General features: G+C 41.9%; 1 protein-coding gene across 5 annotated transcripts in view; it reads right to left on the bottom strand.

Annotated features, from left to right (window-relative positions):
* The window catches only part of nckap1 (NCK-associated protein 1), a 66893-nt gene that overhangs the window by 15022 nt on the left and 29896 nt on the right, over positions 1-21975 (bottom strand). For all 5 annotated transcript variants that reach the window (XM_083536946.1, XM_083536949.1, XM_083536948.1 and 2 more), the window contains 13 exons: positions 20585-20675; positions 20049-20186; positions 16426-16474; positions 16044-16200; positions 15856-15912; positions 15145-15241; positions 14931-15037; positions 13966-14098; positions 13322-13403; positions 12890-12948; positions 7897-8042; positions 6924-7056; positions 1277-1396 (listed from right to left, as the gene is read on the bottom strand). In XM_083536946.1, coding sequence (XP_083393072.1) covers positions 1277-1396; positions 6924-7056; positions 7897-8042; positions 12890-12948; positions 13322-13403; positions 13966-14098; positions 14931-15037; positions 15145-15241; positions 15856-15912; positions 16044-16200; positions 16426-16474; positions 20049-20186; positions 20585-20675 — 1369 coding nt within the window. The remainder of the gene's footprint in view (positions 1-1276; positions 1397-6923; positions 7057-7896; positions 8043-12889; positions 12949-13321; positions 13404-13965; positions 14099-14930; positions 15038-15144; positions 15242-15855; positions 15913-16043; positions 16201-16425; positions 16475-20048; positions 20187-20584; positions 20676-21975) is intronic.

Genomic DNA, 21975 nt, shown 5'->3' with positions numbered 1-21975 from the left:
TTTTGCTTTCCTAAAGCTCCTCAAGCAATTTTTGGGAAGAAGAAAAAAAAAAAAAATAGAAAAGAAAAGAAAAAAAAAGCGAGGTTGCCAAAGAGAAAATTTGTTCCACATAAGGCAGCAGAAACCTTCATAAGTCAGCACATTTCTCATCTGGTAACATGCCACTTAAATAAGATGATAATTAGGCATGAAGGACAATCTTGCAGTCAGAGTTCATTAAAGGAGACGTTCAACCAAACATGAAAAACAAAATGTCTTCCTTACCCCAATAGAGCTGATTAGCCAAGACAGCTTCTGAGTCTAAAGTTCACTACAATGTTAAAATAACTAACAAATATAATAAAAAAGGCTGCAAACTGATTTTGAGGTCATTTAAGAGGTTCTAGTATTGATGGCCAAATGGTCAATAATCATATAGTGGTGTTAATAGGGGGTTTAAGTAAAGATCATGGTGTTTATTAGGTAGTTACTAATAAAAAAGTAAGTGTTTACAGTGTGTATGGGTAGAACTGGTTAAGGAAGATCTGGGGTTTATTGGGTAGTACTGGTTAAGAAAGATCTGGGGTTTATTGGGTAGTACTGGTTAAGAAAGATCTGGGGTTTATTGGGTAGTACTGGTTAAGGAAGATCTGGGGTTTATTGGGTAGTACTGGTTAAGGAAGATCTGGGGTTTATTGGGTAGTACTGGTTAAGGAAGATCTGGGGTTTATTGGGTAGTACTGGTTAAGGAAGATCTGGGGGTTTATTGGGTAGTACTGTTTAAGGAAGATCTGGGTGCTTATTGGGTAGTACTGTTTAAGGAAGATCTGGGGTTTATTAGGTAGTACTGGTTATGGAGGATCTGGGGTTTATTGGGTAGTACTGTTTAAGGAAGATCTGGGGTTTATTGGGTAGTACTGGTTATGGAGGATCTGGGGTTTATTGGGTAGTACTGGTTAAGGAAGATCTGGGTGCTTATTGGGTACTACTGGTTAAGGAAGATCTGGGGTTTATTGGGTACTACTGGTTAAGGAAGATCTGGGTGCTTATTGGGTACTACTGGTTAAGGAAGATCTGGGGTTTATTGGGTAGTACTGGTAAAGAAAGATCATGAGGATCATTAGTGGTGGTTAAGGAAAGCAACTATGCATATAAGAATTGTATTAAATGTGAAAATTAAGGATAAACAAAACTATATTTATCAGGGCTGTTAGTTAAGTTGTAAGTTTAAGAATGGGGGTGACTTTGTCTAAGATGATGTTCAGTGCGTTTAGCAGGAGGGTAGGGTGATACTGACCTGGTCACTCAGGGTGCACTGCTCCGTGCAGATGTCGGTAATGAGGTTGCGAGCCTGTTTGGCCATCTCATCCAGAAACATGTTACACAGAGACAGACTGCGATCGCCAATATGGTGCCTCTGCATGAGGGGGAAAGAAAACAGAGAACAAATGTGTTTAGCTTTACAAGAATCACTCACAGCTCTCTGCCCCCTGCCATTCTAAATCCTCTTATCCACTTTCAAACACATCTCCCTTTTTCACCTCAATCTCAAACACAAGAGCACCTTCTGAATTAATAATCTATTAAAAAGCAACATTTCTGCCCTTGTCCTATTATGAAATCGCATCGGTCGTACTTGCAGCATGGACTTACGACAATGATGCTGTTGAACTGACTTACTCCAAAGCAATGGACACGGTGACCCCCCCCAGTTCAAACTCCTGATCTCTTACTATAAACCGCTTTGTGTAAAAAAAAAAAAAAAAAAAAAAAAAAAAAAAAAAAAAAAAGGAAGAGGTTTCTGTGTAAGGATGGAAATATTTCTGGAAACTTCTAATGTCTTTCCAACATAAACAAAGGCTGCAGCTGTCCAAAGCTGTGAAGTGGCCATAGGAAGAGGCACATTTCAGAGCTGCTGAGAGAAGGAGTTTCATGTTTGAACAAGGGAAACCCAAGCCACCTAACCCATCATAAATCTCTTTTATTCTTCTAAGAGCTCTGGGACAGTTCGGCCTGTCCGGTCTTGCCGTGGTAATCGCACGGCCTGTGCGCGCGCACATTTACACGCTCATTTAGACCTGTTTTAGGAGAAAAAAAACAAAAAAAAAACACACGCCTGTTTACCAGATCAGATCGTGGGGGATGGAGGCAGGCTGGCCAATGCAGAGTGCAGCCAGTGGAACAGGAAGCTTTTGAGCTCGGTGTGTTGAGGGACGTTTAACCGGTGGAAGCACCGGTGGGCCCGCCAGTGTACGCTTCAATTAGCGACAGAATAAATCAAGCGTCTCCGCATGCTTTTTCCACAAATCCTTTCTACTTACTCATAAAAAAGGGCAGACGGAAAAGAGGAGAGGGAAACGAAAAGGGAGAGTAAAAGAAACAGTTGATCTCGGGTACAAAAAAAAACGAGAGAAACACACGGCAGGCGAAGCAAGAGATTAGAGCAGAAGGATGAAGGGAAGATCGAATGGCATGCGTTCAGCATTGCTTTGCTTGTGCAACATGCTACAAGATGGATGGCGTCCTGGATTCTTCTAAATATCATGGTCTTAGTTCTGAATTAACAGTAGGAACCCAAAACTCGGTCTCCTCAGGTTGTAATGATTGTTGAACAAGAGAAACTAGCAGTGATATCTGAAGACTAGACTAAACCCTATACAGTTAACAATACAGTCCACAGAAATCGCAAACACTGGGGTTGCCAACCATCACTCTATTTGCAGTCAAAGAAATAGAGTCTGGCATATTCAGATTTCCTGTCATCTCAGCAACACTATCAATCATGGACATCTGTAAGCTCATGTATACAGAAGAATGCAGTGGTGGACAGTAATGGAGTAAATGTAATTCATTACTGTACATAAGTAGCTTTATTTTTTTTTGCATATCTGTACTTTACTAAAGAGTTTCCATTTGGGGAGACTTTTACTTCACTACATTTAAAAGTCAAATCTCTCACTTTTTACTCAAATTCATTTTGCGAATTCGGTCGTTCCTTTTTATTTATAAGGATCAAAACTCAATCACGCAGCAAGCCACCAATCAGGGTCGAGCGCACTCTGTTTTAAACTTGTTTTGATTGGCGCTTGGTGTACCTACACATCAACATACAGTTCAGCAGCAAGCAGGACAAGGAATAAATGATGAAGAAACTCCTCGAACTCGCCACATCGCAATCATTTGTGTGATTTTCTTTTTTTTTTTTTTTTAAGTAGTTGAGTAGAGAGTTTTGGGCTCATGATAATTTTAATATACATCAATCAGTGTTTGTGCTGAGATTAAAAGAGTCTTTTCACATAAACTGGGTTGATTAAGTAAAAAAATCATAGTACTTTGGATACTTAAGTACATTTTAAGGCACTTTTGTACTTTTACTTAAGTGAAAATTTAAAACGGACACTTTTACTGGTATCATATATTACATACTGTATCTTAATTTAACTACATGGTTTCTACCACTGGAAGAAGATTGTATATCTGGTGCTTTCCACAAATTGTGTTGCTCTGCCCTGTGATGCAGCATGAGCAATGGGTTTGGCATTTCAAAAGAGGTTTTTACGGGTTTTAGATGATACATTTTAGCCCTGAAGCATGATAGTGCTGTCTGGGTGAAGGAATTGACAAATCAACAAACATTTAAGGCCAGCATAAAAATCAAAGACAGCTTGTGGCCCTGACCTGTAGACGCTGCTTCTCTAGCCATCCTGAGCAATTTCAAAGATGACTGCATGACCGCTAATTTGGAGAAAGCATTGAAAAGTCCCTTTAAGTGCATTTTCATGGCACAGTGTCCAGAGTGAAGAAGCAAACTACCTCTTTCAAACTACCGTGTTACTTACACTCCAACTCTGCATCCCTGTGACTCTTACCCATGATACAAGGTGGTATCAAAGACTATTCTCTGTTTACAAGAAAATACTTTATTTATCTACGTTTACACACTATCACACTCAAAATAGTCCCCTTGCACAGCAATACAGCACTCCTAGCGTTTCTGCCTCTTCTGGAATGTGTCCAGAAAGTCTTTTTTCCGAAGCGTGTCAAGCATCTTATGCGATTCGCGCCGGATCTCCGCAACGGTGTTAAAAAAAAAACTGCGAGCTGGATCTTCATCTTCGGGAAGAGGGCGAAGAAGCCAAATGTGCCGAGTAGGGTGGGTGCGGAAGCGAGATCATGTTTCCGGTGAGAAACCCGTGTGTAATGAGAGCTTAGTGACACGGTGCGCAGGTGGTCAGAATAACACCAGTTGTACAGCTCGCCATATACACACTGACTTATTAAGGGCGGTGCTCCCTGTGACTACGCGTGTAGTCTTCTGTTGGAGTGTTACCAAACTCTAAATTTTCTGATACCACCCCATATCCTCCCAAACGGCAATCACTATTTCTGTGGCTTTAACTCACTTGCACATTATCCATGAGTAAATTCTTGAGATCATGGGAGTTTTTTCCATACCATGTCACTCACCATACTGTAAATGACAGTGCTGCGATAACGATTGCCAAACATGATGACTGGTTGTCAGAAAAGTTTCTAGTGCAACTGGACAGATGACCACATGACCAACACACCTGCATGTGGTCCTTTCCAAAACTGTTCCCACAAAGTAAGAAGACACAATTGTACTGAATTGTCTTGTATGCGCAAACATTATAATTTTTTCTTCAATGGAACAAAGAGGCCTAAACGTGCTCCAGCATGCCAATTCCCTTGTGCACGAAATGAGCACCATGAAAACATGTTTTGCAGAAGCTGCAGCAAAGGAACTGGGGCGTTCTGCACATAAGTTCTGACTTCAACCCCAATAAACACCTTTGGTATGACCTAGAAAGGTGATTGAACCCCAGCTCTAACTTTAATCTAAAAGGATTCATTTCGGAATTAAAAGTCCAACAGGGACATACACTTTTTGCCAAAAGTGTGCCTGGTCATAAGTATGGTATGTGATTATTGCACATCACATTCCACATTTAGTCCCAATTTGCTCTTATAATTCCCTCCACTTTTCTGGGAAGAGGTTCCACTAGATTTTGGAGTGTGCTTAAGATATTAGTAAAGTCAGGTAGTGATGTAGGTGAGGTGAGGAGGTCTGGGGTGCAGTCAGTGTTCACATTCATCCCAAAGGTGTTCAATAGGGATGAGGTCAGAACTCTAGAGCAGGAGATCTTCCACTCCAACTCATTTAAAGCATATCTTCATAGAGTTTGCTTTGTGCACAGTGATACCGTCATGCTGAAATAGGTTTCATTCTACTGCATCCAAAGACGTCCAAATATGTGCTTTCTGCTTATAACAGTTTGAAAAAGAACCACATACTGCTGAGAAAGTCACGCATCCCAATACTTTTGACTGTACAGTATAAAAATCTGATGGTCTGGTTTTCACTAATGTTTGAGTAAACAGCAAAAACCCAAATATCGGGTTCGATTCTCGGTTAGAACTAGCCGTGGACCGATACCGAGAGCTAGAATAAACTGTACTCGCTGATTTTTAAAAAAATAAATTTTACATTTTTATATTAATAAAATCAGGAGGAAATTAAAAGACATACATTTAAACTGAAACGAAAAGTAACATTTCAATTAAAGAAAAACAGTTACATCTGAATTTAATCAAAAGGACACTTTAATTTTACATTTCATTTTGAAATGACAGCAGACCTTCTCAGCCGCTCAAGCAACCTACACAACCCGGAAAAACTATCGGTATAGATTTTTGCTAGTAGCCAATAGTTTCAGGAAACAAGTATCGGTGTCGGTTAATTGGGAAAAACAATGAATCTGTCGACGTCTGGTCAGAACCAGAGTAGCATAGAGTTTGCTAGAGTATATTAGATCAGTCATTTTAAATCAGCACAGCTACTAAAGCCTTTTGCTCTTCACAATCTCTTCAAACTTGTGGTGCTGCTAAATAGTAGAGATAGACAGAAAAACTGATTTTTAGTCCACACTGACCATATTCACTGAGGGAACATTTTGGAGATGTATAAAATGGCTTATTTTTTATATATATTTTTTTTTAAAGAGAACACAGCCTCCTTCACTCAGCCACACACTGCAGTCTGAGCAAACAGCATTATCACGGCCGTATTAAGTTAATTAGCTGTGAATGCGCTCGCGTGTTTACGGCAGACTGTTTGGCTTGTGTCTACTAATTAAGCAAATGAGTTCGGACTAAATAAAACACTATGGGTTTTAGTGTTTGAATAATTCACTATTGATTAGTTTTGCCCTCCAGATGTAAATGCGCTCATTAAATCCAGTGAAAACAGATGATTAGGGGTTTCATGGCAGTCGCACAGTAAAAGGTCTGTTGGAGTGGTGGGGTCCGGGGGCAGGAGCCACACCAATGACCTTGACAAACAAGCTGGAATGATAATTAATAATAATAAAAAAAAATCCTTACGCATCATTATACAGGACAATAAATTACTATAGATAAAATAACTCTAAAATGACCAGGTGAGGAATTTTAAAAGGTTATGTCACGCCATGACGACACACAACGATCTGCTGATGAAGGAGCTTGTTGACGCAAAATCAGGACCTTCCCAAGCACAGCATCAGGATTGTGTTATTTATTAATAGCTACGTGTAAAAAATAAATAAAATTGACCTCGAAATAGTCATTAAGTCTGGTTATATATAAATGATGGCACAGATCACTGCTACACAGGGGGTGCGATTATATTAAAACAAGGTGGGGATTCAAACAGGGAATAGTGTAATACTGTGTGTGTGTGTGTGTGTGTGTGTGTGTGTGTGTGGGGTAAACAGACCCATGGTGTGTAATAAGCTGGTCTTAACGCCGCCACACTGTGGGCCGCGATCGACAAATCAAGTGTTCACTGTAAACATGTCAAGTATGTCTTGTTCCACAGAGCAAACAGAGCCTGTGTGTGTCGAATCGGGAGATTTCGGGTCGTGTGTGTGTGTGTCAATCACCTCCTCAGGACAGAGCTCATGAGTGCAGCTCATGAAGTGGGTGCAAAGCAGAGGGAAGCAGATGGAGTAACGCGACTGGGACGGCAACTCCAGACACTGCTGAAACATCTTCTCAAACGCCCGGCTGTAGAAACTGTACAGGGGGAATGAGGGGAAAAGGGTGTTACATTATATATTTAAAAAAAAGGAAGAAAAAAAGTGAGAGACAAGAGATGAGAGACCATTCTGAAAATACAACAAAAAAGAAAGGAAAAAAAGGTGCAATGAAAAATACCAAGAAACAATGACAGGGGCAAAATAAATAAGAAATCATTAGAGAAGACAGAAAAAAAAAGTGGAGAGAGAAAAAAAATTGAGTAGAAGGTTAAAAAAATACAAAGTGAGCCAGAGAAAGGGAAGGGAAAGATAAGAAAACACGGAGTGGAAAAAATAAGGAAAGGGTAAACAAAGTGAAGGAGAGAGAAAGAAAATCACTGCGAGGGACAAAGTAACAAATAAAAAAAAAAGATGAAAGGAGGAAAAGATGGAAAGAAAGAGAGAAAGAGGGAGACAGAGTTAAAAAAAAAAAAAAAACAAAGGAAGCAAACGACATCTACGGTGAAGAAAGATGAGAGCAGAGTGAAAAAGAAAGGGAGCGTCTAAATGAATAAAGATGAGTAGAAGAGAGAGAAGGGAAAACGCGAGAGTGAAAAGACGTGGCAAAAGAGAGAATAAGAGGGAGAGACAGAACACAGGGACACAGTTTGAGTTTCCTGTGCTTCTGTTAAAGTGATATCTAATCTCTCACACACACACACACACACACACACACACACACACACACACACACACACACACACACACACACACAGAGAGCCAAACAACCAAACACGACGTCAAACACTCCGTTGCCCCGGGCAACCGCCACCCAGACGTGGATGTTTAAGGAGTCCCGTGTGAGACATTAAAAAATAAGGACACACTTGGACTGTACCAGAAAATGGACAGGTCTGACGTCTCCACCAGCATCTCCACGAGAGAGTCCACCATCTTGGTATGGAAGATGATGGTGTTCATCATTTTACCCAGCTCCCGGTGGTCCGCGATACCCAGGGACGCCTTGGATACGCTGGTGTAGGCCTGCAAAGTACAACACACACACACACACACACACACACACACACGGTTCAAGGTCATTTCTCGATTCTGAAAACACGAAAGCTTTTTTTTTTTTTTTTTTTAAAGAGACGGATGGAAAGCCGAGCTTGGTGAAAGGAATGTGTGGTTTTCTGCGCGTGTAGCTCTGAGCAGGACTTCTGGGAAATATTCACACAAACATGATACTGCTGAATCACAACATGACACACACACACACACACACACACACACACACACACACACACACACACACACACACAGGATCAGATGCATGAGAAACACACCGCGCTTCACTGAAGCGCCGGCGTATACGCCGCTTTGAAGTAAGAAACACGAGGATCGGCTGGCGAACACTCCGCCGCTCAAAATCCTCAAGTTTGGAGCATGTCTTCGTTTCGGCCCGAGACCGGGATCCGTCAAACAGACCAGTAAGACTCCGACTTTCAGTGGATGCTCACATCATAAAGAAAAAAAAAAGTTTATTTTTTTTAATAAAAACCTCTATTTTTCAGACTGCTCCTGCGGAATTAATCGAGCGCATCAAAAAAAAAAAAAAACAATACAGCAGCTCTGGAAACACAATAGAATCCAAGTGAACTTTCATGACCTCCTCAGACACTCGTAAATATAAACGTAAGGACGGCTTTGAACGCGTGTCCAGAGGCTGCTTTCGAGAATGCGAGCGCTCCCCAAAAAAGGCCTGGATGACTAAACATCCGTGTTCCAAATGAAACACAGAGACTGTGATTGAACTGAACTGTCCAGGATCACCATCTGTGTGCTGCTGACTATCATGAGCTATTGGATTAATGATCAGCTGCAGATGCCCACACACACACACACACACACACACACACACACACACACACACACACACACACACACACACACACACACACAATGCTGCAACTCTGCAGAACTCTAGCGCAGTGCTATTAGTCAGTGACATTTGTAAACATTTCAGTACTACTTTACTCTACAGTATTAGTACTTTAGTTTCACTTTAATATTGGTACATTAACACTTTAGTGTCTACCCACCTCTTCATCCATCCATCCATCTACACACCTCCTTATCCATCCTTCCATCCATCTATCATCATCATCCATCTACCCACCCTTCTAACCCATCTCCTTATTCATCCTTCGATCCATCATCATCCATCTACCCACCTACTAACCCATCCATCTACACACCTCCTTATCCATCCTTCCATCCATCTATCATCATCCATCTACCCACCCTTCTACCCACCTCCTTATCCATCCTTCGATCCATCATCATCCATCTACCCACCTACTAACCCATCCATCTACACACCTCCTTATCCATCCTTCCATCCATTTATTATCATCCATCTACCCACCTACTAACCCATCCATCTACACACCTCCTTATCCATCCTTCCATCCATCTATCATCATCCATCTACCCACCCTACTAACCCATCCATCTACCCACCTCCTTATCCATCCTTCGATCCATCATTATCCATCTACCCACCTCCTTATCCATCCTTCGATCCATCATCATCCATTTACCCACCTACTAACCCATCCATCTACACACCCCTTATTCATCCTTCCATCCACCCACCAACCTATCCATCAATCTACTTAGCTACCTATTCATCATCCATCCATCTTCCCACCTACCTATCTATGCATCCACCTCCCCAATCTACCTATTCATCCATCTCCCCACCTACCCATCAATCCATCTCCCCACCTACCCAAACACCCATTTACCCACCACAACCTATCTATGCATCTCCCCACCTACCTTTCCATCTATCTCCCCACCTATCCATCCATCTCCCCATCTACAAATCCAAAGTCCCACCTACCTATCTGTCCATTTCTCCAACTACCTATCTATTCATCCATCTGCCTATTTACCTATGCATGCACCTACCCATACTTTGTACCTCCATCCATCTGCTCAGTTATTTACCAATTCATCCTTCTAACCAACCAGCCATTGACCTACTCAACTCTCCATATACCCATTCATTTACCTTTACACTCACCCATTAACAAACCTCCCCACTCACCTATGCCTTTATACATAGACCCATCCGCAGTAATTTATTTCAGTCATCACACCCTCCCCTCCACCATCCCACACTCCCCTCCACCATCCCACCATCACACCCACCCCTCCACCATCCCACACTCCCCTCCACCATCCCACACTCCCCTCCACCATTCCACCATCACACCCACCCCTTCACCATCCCACACGCCCCTCCACCATCCCACCATCACACCCACCCCTCCACCATCCCACAATCACACCCTCCCCTCCACCATCCCACACTCCCCTCCACCATCCCACCATCCCACACTCCCCTCCACCATCCCACAATCACACCCACCCCTCCACCATCCCACAATCACACCCTCCCCTCCACCATCCCACAATCACACCCTCCCCTCCACCATCCCACACTCCCCTCCACCATCCCACCCTCCCCTCCACCATCCCACCATCACACCCACCCCTCCACCATCCCACCCACCCCTCCACCCACCCCTCCACCATCCCACCATCACACCCACCCCTCCACCATCCCACACTCCCACCCACCCCTCCACCATCCCACCATCACACCCACCCCTCCACCATCCCACCATCACACCCACCCCTCCACCATCACACCATCACACCCACCCCTCCACCATCACACCCACCTCTCCACCCTCCCACCCACCTAGGGTTTAAGAAATATATAAAATAAACCTCAAGGATTTAAAAGACCATGTCCTTAAGGGAAGAAGATTGGAAACTAAACAAAATCTAATCTGAACAATGTTTTGATAAGGAGGCTCTGAAATTACGGCTGTTCTGTTTCGAGACAAATAAAGGTCAATAAAAGTGTGCGCTGGTTTTCATCCCTCAACTCCGAACAACTTTTTTTTTTTTTTTTTTTACATTCTGCTGTATGGTCTGAATAAACTGTTTTTCCTTTGCTGAGTTGAGTAATCATGCCTCCAACTCACTTTAACCTGACCACGATCCAGCGAATGTTCACCAGAAGTCAGGGGGTTGAGTAACCACAGTTAATAAATAAATAATACAAACACATATGGTACACATCTGAAACAATCGAAACCCAAGTGTTCCAGGATGGATGGCTAACAGTGTGGGTACGTGTGTGCGTGCGTGCCTGTGCGTATATTTAAAAAAAGGTTATATATAATAACAGTGCATACACACTGCATGGACAAAACTATTAAATAAATTTTAATGATACAGTGCTGTTGTGTAATAAAATTACAGTTCAAAACTATTAAAATCGTTTTAATTAATCGGTTATCAGCGAGTATGGTTTATTCTAGCTCTCGGTATCGGTCCACCACAAGTTCTAACCGAGAATCGAACCCAAAAGTCACCAGTCGCTCTCTAGAATGATGTCCGTACAGGTTTGTGTTTTCCATATCACAGCCAAACATTGGAAAAAATCCAGACCATCGGATTTATAATATACTGTACGGACAAAAGTATTGGGACGCCATGACTTTCTCCACTATATGTTCTTTTTCAAACTGTTATAAGCAGAAGGCACATATTTGTACAGGACGTCTTTGGATGCAGTAGAATGAAACCTGTGCACGAGTGCATCTCAACACCTTCGGGATGAAAGTGAACACTGACTGCACCCCAGGTCTCCTCACCTCACCTACAACACCCTTGTGTCTGGATGAGCACAAATCACCTGAAGCACACTCTTCCCGGAAGAGTGGATGGAGTTAGAAGAGCGAATTGAGACTAAATGTGAAATGTGATGCGCATTAAGCACGTCATACTTATGACGAGGTGTCCGCAAACTTTTTCCAATATAGTGTATGTATGTGTGTGTATATTAGGGGGTGTAACGGTACACATATTCGCACCGAAATTTAGATTAAATTACGATTTATTTTGCGCATGCATGAAAACGCTAAAGACCCAAATGGGGTCTAATAAATATAAAATATTCAATAATTCTTTTTCCCCCATTTATTTAATTAATTTAATTTGTGCCATACTTTGATTTGTAAAATTTTGTATAAAATATTATTTAATATATTATTTAAACAGGCAGACGTTTTTCTTTCTTTTTTTATTGTTTAAAAAATTTAAACTGTTAAAATGTTGATCACAAATATTACTATTAATGAACAGCGTTAATTTAAAAAATGACAAGCGATTTTATATTTTGCATTTCTTCCCACAAACCGTACCGAAATTGTACCGAACCGTAAATTCGGTTCATTACACCCCAAATGTGTGTGTGTTTGTGTACATACATACATATATATATATATATATATTTTACAGCACAGTGTGTAATCAGATTTTCAGACATTCCAAATTCATCTGAGCTTGATTAATTATGCAGAAGATGCTTGATTCTTAAATAATTGTCCAATAGGAGACAGAGGAAGTGCCAGTTAAATAAGTTCATTCTACAGCTCCAATACACTGCACTAGAGCTCAATTAATTCTGCCTGATTATCAGAGAAACAGGATATAACAATGCCGTCCTTTCAGTGTCTGGTATCGACTAATTCTGCCTAAGATTTGATTAGTCATATCTGATAGGAGGAAGAGACATGATATACACCACAAGTGGTTAGTTTCAGGATTTAGGAGTATGCAATAATTTGTGCTTTCCATGACACATGGGTGTACTGCACATGATTGATTAGTTCTGCCTGATGAGTCTGTCTGTCTGTCTCTCTCTCTCTCTCTCTCTCTGAGACTATTACTATACCAGTAGTTACTTTAGTAGCTAAATCAGGTCTGGAGCTGAAAAGGGGTCAGGTTACGATCATTCTCCTTACCTGAAGTCGGAACCAGTCCAGCCTCATGCCTCGGAAATCAAACACCTCTCCATCCTCCACTGCGAAACAGTGCGAGACAAAAGAGCTTTCTTTTAGTGGAGTTTCGATGAACAAAGAGTCAATAGGAGACCATTCATTCTTTCTCAGGCCATGTTACATTAGTCCAGATAAATCTAACTGTATTTTTTGTATTCAAAAAACGGTAGACAAATGGGGGGAAAAAAAAGGAATGAAAGGAAGAAAAAAGGAAAAACAAAAAAAGGTGTGGACGTAACCTCATTTCTAAAATTGCGACGTTTGCAGCTTCAAGCTTCATTTGTAATTCATTTGATCTTTTTTTTTACTTAATGCAAATTATCCACTGCAGCAATTTAAGCAGTTTCAGTGTGACCAATCGGCTTCTGGAAAAAACTAAACAAAAAAAACAATCACCTTGTTTAACACTGAGCGAAGTCATCGTGTTCACGAACGAAGACATGATGATGGACTCGTCCTCTGGACACACGGAGAGGTTCTGCAAGAGTCGGATAGGAAAAAATAAACAAACTAAAGAAATAAAAAAAACCAGACACTAAATTGTGTTACTGTAAATGGATGGGTTGATGATGAGTTCCCCTTTTTGAGGGTTTCCTTACCACGGTCACCACTGGCTCACTCATTACGAATAAACTCATAGGCACTGACATATAAATTCATATTTTATAATCTATTCATCTCTGTACAGCTACTACAAGACAATGTCCATTGTTAAAAGCACCATATTTATTTATTTACATATATTTCCCTCATGTTGTCTACCTTGCTGCCTGGCTGAATGACAAACTTTGACTATACAAATAAAACTGAATTGAAAATCAAAATAAATCTTACGCCAATTAAATGAAATGAGTGGATAATGCTTATAGTTTGTCTCCATCTAGTGGCCATGTATAAAATTTTTGTGAATTATACTGCCATGACTGTAGAAATACAAAACACAACACACCATTTCTATTTCAGCACCATTGTAAAACCATGCTGTCTGATAGGGACACATGAAGTCTCTGATGATGATTAGTTTCATTAAACTGCCTCACCTGGACAAGCTCGTTGAGAACGACTGCGTCGAAGCCGGACAGATACTGCACGTAGTACCTCTGCATGACGGGGCCGTACTTCCTCACATGGGCTCTGAGCTCCTCCATGTAGAAGATCAACTCAGCAATGTGCCTAAGAGAAAATCACAAGGTTAGAAACGTGAGATCGACAGACAGACAGACAGACAAATATGTAGATATAGATAGATAGACAGACAGACAGACATGTAGATAGACAGACAGACAGACAGACAGACAGACCGACCGATAGATGTCTTCTTTAGTCAATGCATAGCTTATAAGCATACATAGCAAGATGTGTGTAAGCACAATATATGTAGAAAGTTATGGTGTGTGTGTGTCAGTGAGTGTCAGTTTGGCAATACTGGGGCTTGAACCCCCGACCTTCCGATCAATAATTCAGCGCCTTGAAACTATGAAATAAAATTCATGGATTGGATACGAGAGGAATATTCATAGCATTTGCGATGGAAGTAATTCTAGTGTTGAAAATGAATCATCAAAGTTATGGGGTTGTGCAAGTGATAGTTTTAGATGTGTAACTTGTCTGTATCACTTAAGTGCTTCAGGTAACATTGTGTTAAAGGGCACTAGTGCAGATATCAGCTGAGAGTCCTGGCTTAAGTATCTGTATAATCAGCGTGACAAAAAGTGGTACTGGCGCCCTCTACAGCTACGTTAACTTCGGAAAAGGAGCAAACTCCAGACATCAGACCATGACTTGGCTGATGGAAAATAAACTCAAAAAATTTAATAGTATAATAATAGTACTATAATTAAAGCACAAAAAAAAAAAATAGCATCCAGAAAAACCAAGATAAACAACCAAAGCACATTTAGTGTGTGTGTGTGTGTGTGTGTGTGTGTGTGTGTGTGTGTGTGTGTGTGTGTGTGTGTGTGTGTGTGTGCGTGCGTGTGCGTGTGAGGGAGTTTGGTGTCTTTACTTGTCAATGAAGTCATCTGTGCTTTTCTTTTGGATGTTGTCAGCGTGTCTGAGCAGCCAGATGATCTCATCACGGGCAAACGAGAGAGCCATGAAGACAAAGAGAGCCTGGAGGAGGAAATCAAAATCAAACACTTGAAGAAGATTCTGTACATGTCACTGTGTGGGCTGGTACAGACTCAATGAAAAGAGCAGATGGTATCAGACGTCAGTACCTTCGGCCCAAGTAGGCCTGGCTGGTCTGCGAGCACAGTGGCTAACTCCTTTAGCGCAGAACGCAGAAATTTACGCCTCTCCCTGTGCATGGAGCCCCTACACAGAACAGAGATGTTCAGAATGAGATCTCAAACAGTGTGTGTGTGTGTGTGTGTGTGTGTGTGTGTGTGTGGTTCTGACAGAGAATGATGGCGCTTGAAGAAACCTGACATTTATTTTTATGGAGTTTGATAAAGAATACTGATGGGTCTGATGGAGAATGCTGGTATTTGTTGGGTTCAGATTGGGAACATTGGTGTTTGACAGGGTCTGATCATGTGTGTCTGAGTATGAAAGCCTGTGTTTAATGGAGAATGCTGGTATTTATTGGGGTCAGATTGGGAACATTGGTGTTTGACAGGGTCTGATCATGTGTGTCTGAGTATGAAAGCCTGTGTTTAATGGAGAATGCTGGTATTTATTGGGTTCAGATTGGGAACATTGGTGTTTGACAGGGTCTGATCATGTGTGTCCGAGTATGAAAGCCTGTGTTTAATGAAGAATGCTGGTATTTATTGGGTTCAGATTGGGAACATTGGTGTTTGACAGGGTCTGATCATGTGTGTGAGGGAGGAAGCCAGTGTTTAATGGAGAATGCTGGTATTTATTGAAGCCTGAAAGGTGTTTGTTAGTGTTTGAGATGTTTAGAAAGTGAATTTAAATGCACATACGCGTGTGACAGCGCTGATTCTTTGCATTCACGGATGTCGTTGACGCGCTTGTTGTAGCTGCCAGAACAGAAAAAACAAATAGAACAAAAGCAAATCAATCCGTTGATGATTTGATATTATTTTAAGGTGCTAAATATGGCATTACACATATGTTCAGAGGAAAATGCTGTGTAAGAAATACCACTAACCCACGCAGATTGACGAACAAATCCTCCGCGGCTTTGTGAATGTGGAAGACCTCGTCTCTAAAGAGGCAGAGGCAGGAGCTGCTCTGTAGGGCCAGTTTCCACAAACTGAGGGCAGTGGGGTCGCTGTTCAGAGCCGTATGGCACAGAATAAAGCCAACTACGGACAAACAAAATTACACAGATATACCTTTAGGAAAAGTCACAAGACCTGTTCCACAAGTATAGAATCTCATTAGGAAGGGAATATGTGCAACGAGAGGGCAGAGAAAGATAACTGAAAGTGCTTGTACAGACTTGTGCATGACTTGCAGAGTATGTAAAAGTATGCAGTCTGACTGGAATCACAGCATCCTCGAAATGTTTCTGATAAACATCTACTTACACACTATCCACTTCTCCATAGTGTCCAAAGACAGGTATTCACATGGCATCTGGAAAACAGGAAACAGCACTGGGTGTTACTTTTGCAGTACATACATACATACATACATACCCCGATCAGGCGTAACTTTATAACCACCTATGAGGTATAACATTATGTCCACATGCTTAATATTACGTTGCTCCTCCACACGGACCAGCCTTTACTCCCCACGTGCATCAATGACCATTTGGCGGCTCATGACCCTGTCGCCGGTTCACCACTGTTCCTTCCTTGGAGCCTTTTTAATAGATACTGATCACTGCAGACCAGGAAAAGCCTACAAGAGCTGCAGTTTTGGAGATGCTCTGATCACAATTAGTCAAACTCGCTCAAGTCCTTACGCTCGCCCATTGTTCCTGCTTTGAGCACGTATATGTAGGAGATACAACCTGAAGGAGATTGGAGACTGTAAGGTGTTGGCAGGGGACAGTGTAGATAGACAGCATCGGATGGTGGTAGGAGGCTTTGGCGGTGAAGAAGAAGAGGAGGATAGTGAGGACTGAAAGAAAAATAAAATGGTGGTGACTGAAGAAGGAAGAGTGTAGTGTGAGGTTCAGGGAAGAGATCAGACAGGGGCTTAGTGGTGGTGAAGAGGTGCTGGATGATTGGGCAACTACTGCACAAGTGATAAGGGAGGCAGCTAGAAAGGAACTTGGTGTGACATCTGGAAATAGAAAGGAAAACAAAGACGTGGTGGTGGAATGATGAAGTGCAGGAGAGCATAAGGAGAAAGAGGTTGGTGAAACAGAAATGGGATCGGCAGAGTGATGTCGTAGACAGAAGTACAAGGAGAAGCAGAAGCAGGTGAAGAGGGATGTAGCGAAAACCAAGGAAAAGGCATATAGGGATCTGTATGAGAAGCTGAGTAAGGAAGGAGAAAAGGATTTGCACCGATTGGCCAGGCAGAGGGACCGAGAAGGTGAAGGTGACTGGGAAGGATGTGCTACAAGTTCGAGAAATAAAGGATGGAAATGGAAATGTGTTGACTAGTGAGGAGACCATGTTGAGAAGATGGGGGGAGTATTTTGAGCAGCTGATGAATGAGGAAAAATAGAGAGAAAAAAGGTTGGATGATGTGGAGGTGGTGAAGCAGGAAGTGGATAGGATTAGTAAGGAGGAAGTGAGAGCAGCGATTAAGAGGATGAAGAGTGGAAAGTCGGTTGGACCAAATGACATACCAGTAGAAGCGTGGAGATGTTTAGGAGAGACGCAGTGGAGTTTTTAACAAGATTGTTCAACAAGATTTTGGAAGGTGAGAGGATGCCTGAAGAATGGAGAAGGCGTTTGCTTGTACCGATCTTTAAGAATAAGGGAGATGTGCAGACCTGCAGTAACTACAGGGAAATAAAGTTGATCAGTTACACCATGAAGTTATGGGAAAGAGTAGTGGAAGCCAGGCTGAGAGAAGAGGTGACCATCTGTGAGCAACAGTTTGGTTTCATGCCTACAAAGAGCACCACAGATGCCTTATTTGCTTTAAGAATGATGTGAAAAGGACAGAAGGAATTGCATTGTGTATTTGTGGATTTAGAGAAAGCGTACGATAGGGTGCCGAGAGAGGAGTTGTGGTTTTGTATGAACAGGTCAGGTGTATCCGAGAAGTATGTGAGGGTGGTGCAGGACATGTATGAGGACAGTGTGACAGCAGTGAAGTGTGCAGTAGGAACGACAGACTGGTTCAAGGTGGAGGTTGAATTGCATCAAGGATCGGCTCTGAGCCCTTTCCTGTTTGCAGTGGTGATTGACAGGTTGATGGACGAGGTCAGACATGAGTTTTCCTGGACTATTATGTTTGCGGATGATATTGTTATTTGTGGTAAAAGTAGGGAGCAGGTTGAAAAGAGCCTGGAGAGGTGGAGGTATGTGCTGGAGATAAGGGAAATGAAAGTCAGTAGGAGTAAGACAGAGTACATGTGTGTGAATGAGAGGGAGGGCAGTGGAGTGGTGCGGTTGCAGGGAGAAGAGGTGGTGAAGGTTAAGGAGTTCAGGTACTTGGGGTCAACAGTGTAAAGTAATGGAGAGTGTGTTAGAGAAGTGAAGAAAAGAGTGCAGGCAGGGTGGAGTGGGTGGAGAAGAGTGATAGCAGGAGTGATTTATGATAGAGTGTCTGCAAGAGTGAAAGGGAAAGTTTATAGGACTGTGGTGAGACCTGCGATGTTGTTTGGTTTAGAGACAGTGGCATTGAGTAAAAGACAGGAGGTGGAGCTGGAGGTAGCAGAGCTGAAGATGTTGAGGTTTTCGTTGGCCGTGACGAGGATGGACAGGATTAGAAATGAATTTATTAGAGGGACAGCACATGTAGGACGTTTTGGTGACAAGGTGAGGTGAGATTGAGATGGTTTGGACATGTACAGAGGAGGGACATGGGGTATATCAGTAGGAGAATGCTGAGGATGGAGTCGCCAGGAAGGAAAAAAGAAAAAGACCAAGGAGGAGGTTTGTGGATGTGGTGAGGGATGACATGAAAGATCCGCTGTGGCGACCCCTAATGGGAGAAGATTCGTACAGTGTGAAGTGATTTTTGCATTGTGATTTTAGTGTTGTTTTTTTTTTTTGTGTAATTTCTTAGTGTAATTAATAAAAATGCAAAAGTAGTGCTCCAGCTGGACATTCAGGTAAGTTTAATAATTATCTACATCTTTGCAATGTAGATTAAGCATTGACTGAATTTATCTTAAATTCTTTTTATAAATTTATCGCTTGGTATACCTGTCTCGGGGTTCCTCAGAACGAATCATAGAGTCTCACTATTCTCGACTTACAAACACTTTTCCAGTCCCTATCTATTTCTTAAGTCAGGGGCTACCTGTATATATAAAGTCCAGGAGATCATTTTTGGAAAATCCATTAGACCTTATAAAAGGCAGTGGGCCTGGATCATTCATTGCCTCCTGATCTATTACATATACTCTATAAAACCCAAAGCAAGACTACTAGGTCCTGTAGCAGTACCCGATTATGGAAGAAAGGTGGAGCAAAACATTCTAAGAAGTGTCTCAAATCTAAATGTCAACTTTCAATCTATTTCAACTGTTACATAAGTAATGATCACAGCTAAACACTGTGGTACAGTATTATCATAGTTAATCGGGACAGACGAGCACAAATTTTGCCATTGTTAAGTGTGTGAATGGCGATACGTTGCGGTAATATGAGTTTAATTAATTCATTTATAAATAAGTCTCAGACTCAGAGAAGGTCATTCAAAACTTGAACACAATATGTGGCTAACATCTCCCATTAGGGGTCGCCACTGCGGATCATCCTTATTCGTGATCCGCATGTTCGATTTGGCATGTTTTTACGCTGGATGCCCTTCCTAACACAACCCTTCCCATTTATCCGGGCTTGAGACCGGCACTAAGAGTGCACTGGCTTGTGCAACCCCTAATGGCTGGGTTTGGTTCCCTGACCGAACCCAGGCCGCGGCGGTGAGAGCGCCGCATCCTAACCACTAGACCACCAGGGAACCCTATGTGGCTTACATACTACCGTATACAAAATACCGTTTGTATACATGCGGCCATAATGCCCTATCGGAACTATTATGGTTTGTATTTCCTAAATAATGATCGCATTACCGTATCAGACTGCGCTGGGTTTAGCATGGTGCTGGGGGCGCTGATGAGGCTCAGGAGCTGAGCGTTCCTCCACTGGTCGGCTGAGAGATTGCGGCGCGGGTAAACCATTTGCAAGGAGATCAAAGCGTCTGAAAGGGACTGTAGGGAAAATATAGTTAGAAACCAAATACAAAATGTATATTTCAGATGGATTCAGGTTCAATATACAGAGAACAGCACATATTGCATGTTTATTCAGCGTTCAATTTACATTTACAGCATTTGGCAAATGCCCTTTTTCCAGTACACTCTTATCTCAGTTATAAAGCTGAGCAATTGAGGGTTAAGGGCTTGGCAGTGGCAGCATGGTGGTGTTTGGGATTTGAACCCATGACCTTCCAATCAGAAGTACAAAATTGTTATCCACTGTGCTACCACTTCCCTTAAATGACACCATTATGTGATTTATGATGGCAAATGTAATTTTCCTAAATGTAATTAATTTGACTAAGGCATATGGGCACAAAATTAATGAATCTCCACATGTGAAATTCCACCTTTCCATGAGGAACAAACTCCTCCATCATCTTCTTCAGAGGATTCTCGTAGTCTACAATCATCTGTCCAAGCCGAGGATATTCTCGATCACTGTGGGTGTGGGAAAGAACATCATCCAAATGCAAACCAGTCTCAGAACCAATAATTTTCTATATCTGTATACATCTAAAATATATATACAGTATAGATCTATAATTGTATTCAACCGAGTTAAATAAGTACTTGAGCAAGCAAGAAAGCAAGAATTCTGTCCCACACACACCCAAATTAGTCCTGTCCCTTTAAAAAAGAACTCCTAATATCAACTCATTACGTGTATAAAATACACCAGTCACAGAATCAACCTCTTCCATTCAAACCTTTTCCACCACCATGGAAAAAAACCAAAGAGCTCTCAGAGACTGACAAGACCATCAGCAAGAAGCCTGGTGAGAAAGAGACCACTGTTGGCGCGATAATTAGAAAATGGAAGAAATACAAGATCAAGCGCCCTCACACTGGAGCTCCATGCAAAATCTCACCTCATGGGGTAAGGATGATTCTGAGAAAGGTGAGGGATCAGACCAAAATTACACTGGAGGAGCTTGTTAATGATGTTAAGGGAGCTGGGACCACAGTCACCAAGAAAACCATTGGTAACACACCAAGGTCTCTCTGTTCAAGAATGCACATGAACAGGCCGTCTGAAGTTTGCTAATGAACACCTGAATGATTCTGAGAATTTGAAAATGTAAAACCCCTTCAACCACCAGCATTCTCCATCAAACCCCATGAAACACCAGCATTCTCCATCAAACCCCATGAAACACCAGCATTCTCCATCAAACCCCATGAAACACCAGCATTCTCCATCAAACCCCAAGAAACACCAGCATTCTCCATCAAACCCCAGCATTCTTCATCAAACCCCAGCATTCTCTATCAAACCAATCAAACACCAACATTCTAAATTAAACACCAGCATTCTCCATGAAACACCAGCATTCTCCATCAAACACCAGCATTCTCCATCAAACACCAGCATTCTCCATCAAACACCAGCATTCTCCATCAAACGCCATGAAACTCCAACATTCTAAAATAAACACCAGAATTCTCCATCAAACCCCATGAAACACCAACATTCTAAATAAAACACCAACATTCTAAATAAAACACCAGCATTCTCCATCAAACACCAGCATTCTCCATCAAACCCATCAAACACCAACATTCTAAATTAAACACAAGCATTCTACATCAAACACCAGCCTTCTCCATCAAACCCCATGAAACACCAACATTCTAAATAAAACACAAGCATTCTACATCAAACACCAGCCTTCTCCATCAAACCCCATGAAACACCAACATTCTAAATAAAACACAAGCATTCTACATCAAACACCAG

The sequence above is a fragment of the Silurus aristotelis genome (assembly GCF_946808225.1).
Source record: "Silurus aristotelis genome assembly, chromosome: 3".
Classification (NCBI taxonomy): domain Eukaryota; kingdom Metazoa; phylum Chordata; class Actinopteri; order Siluriformes; family Siluridae; genus Silurus; species Silurus aristotelis.
Note: the sequence above shows the minus strand (reverse complement) of the source record. Positions and strands in the feature narration are given on the sequence as shown.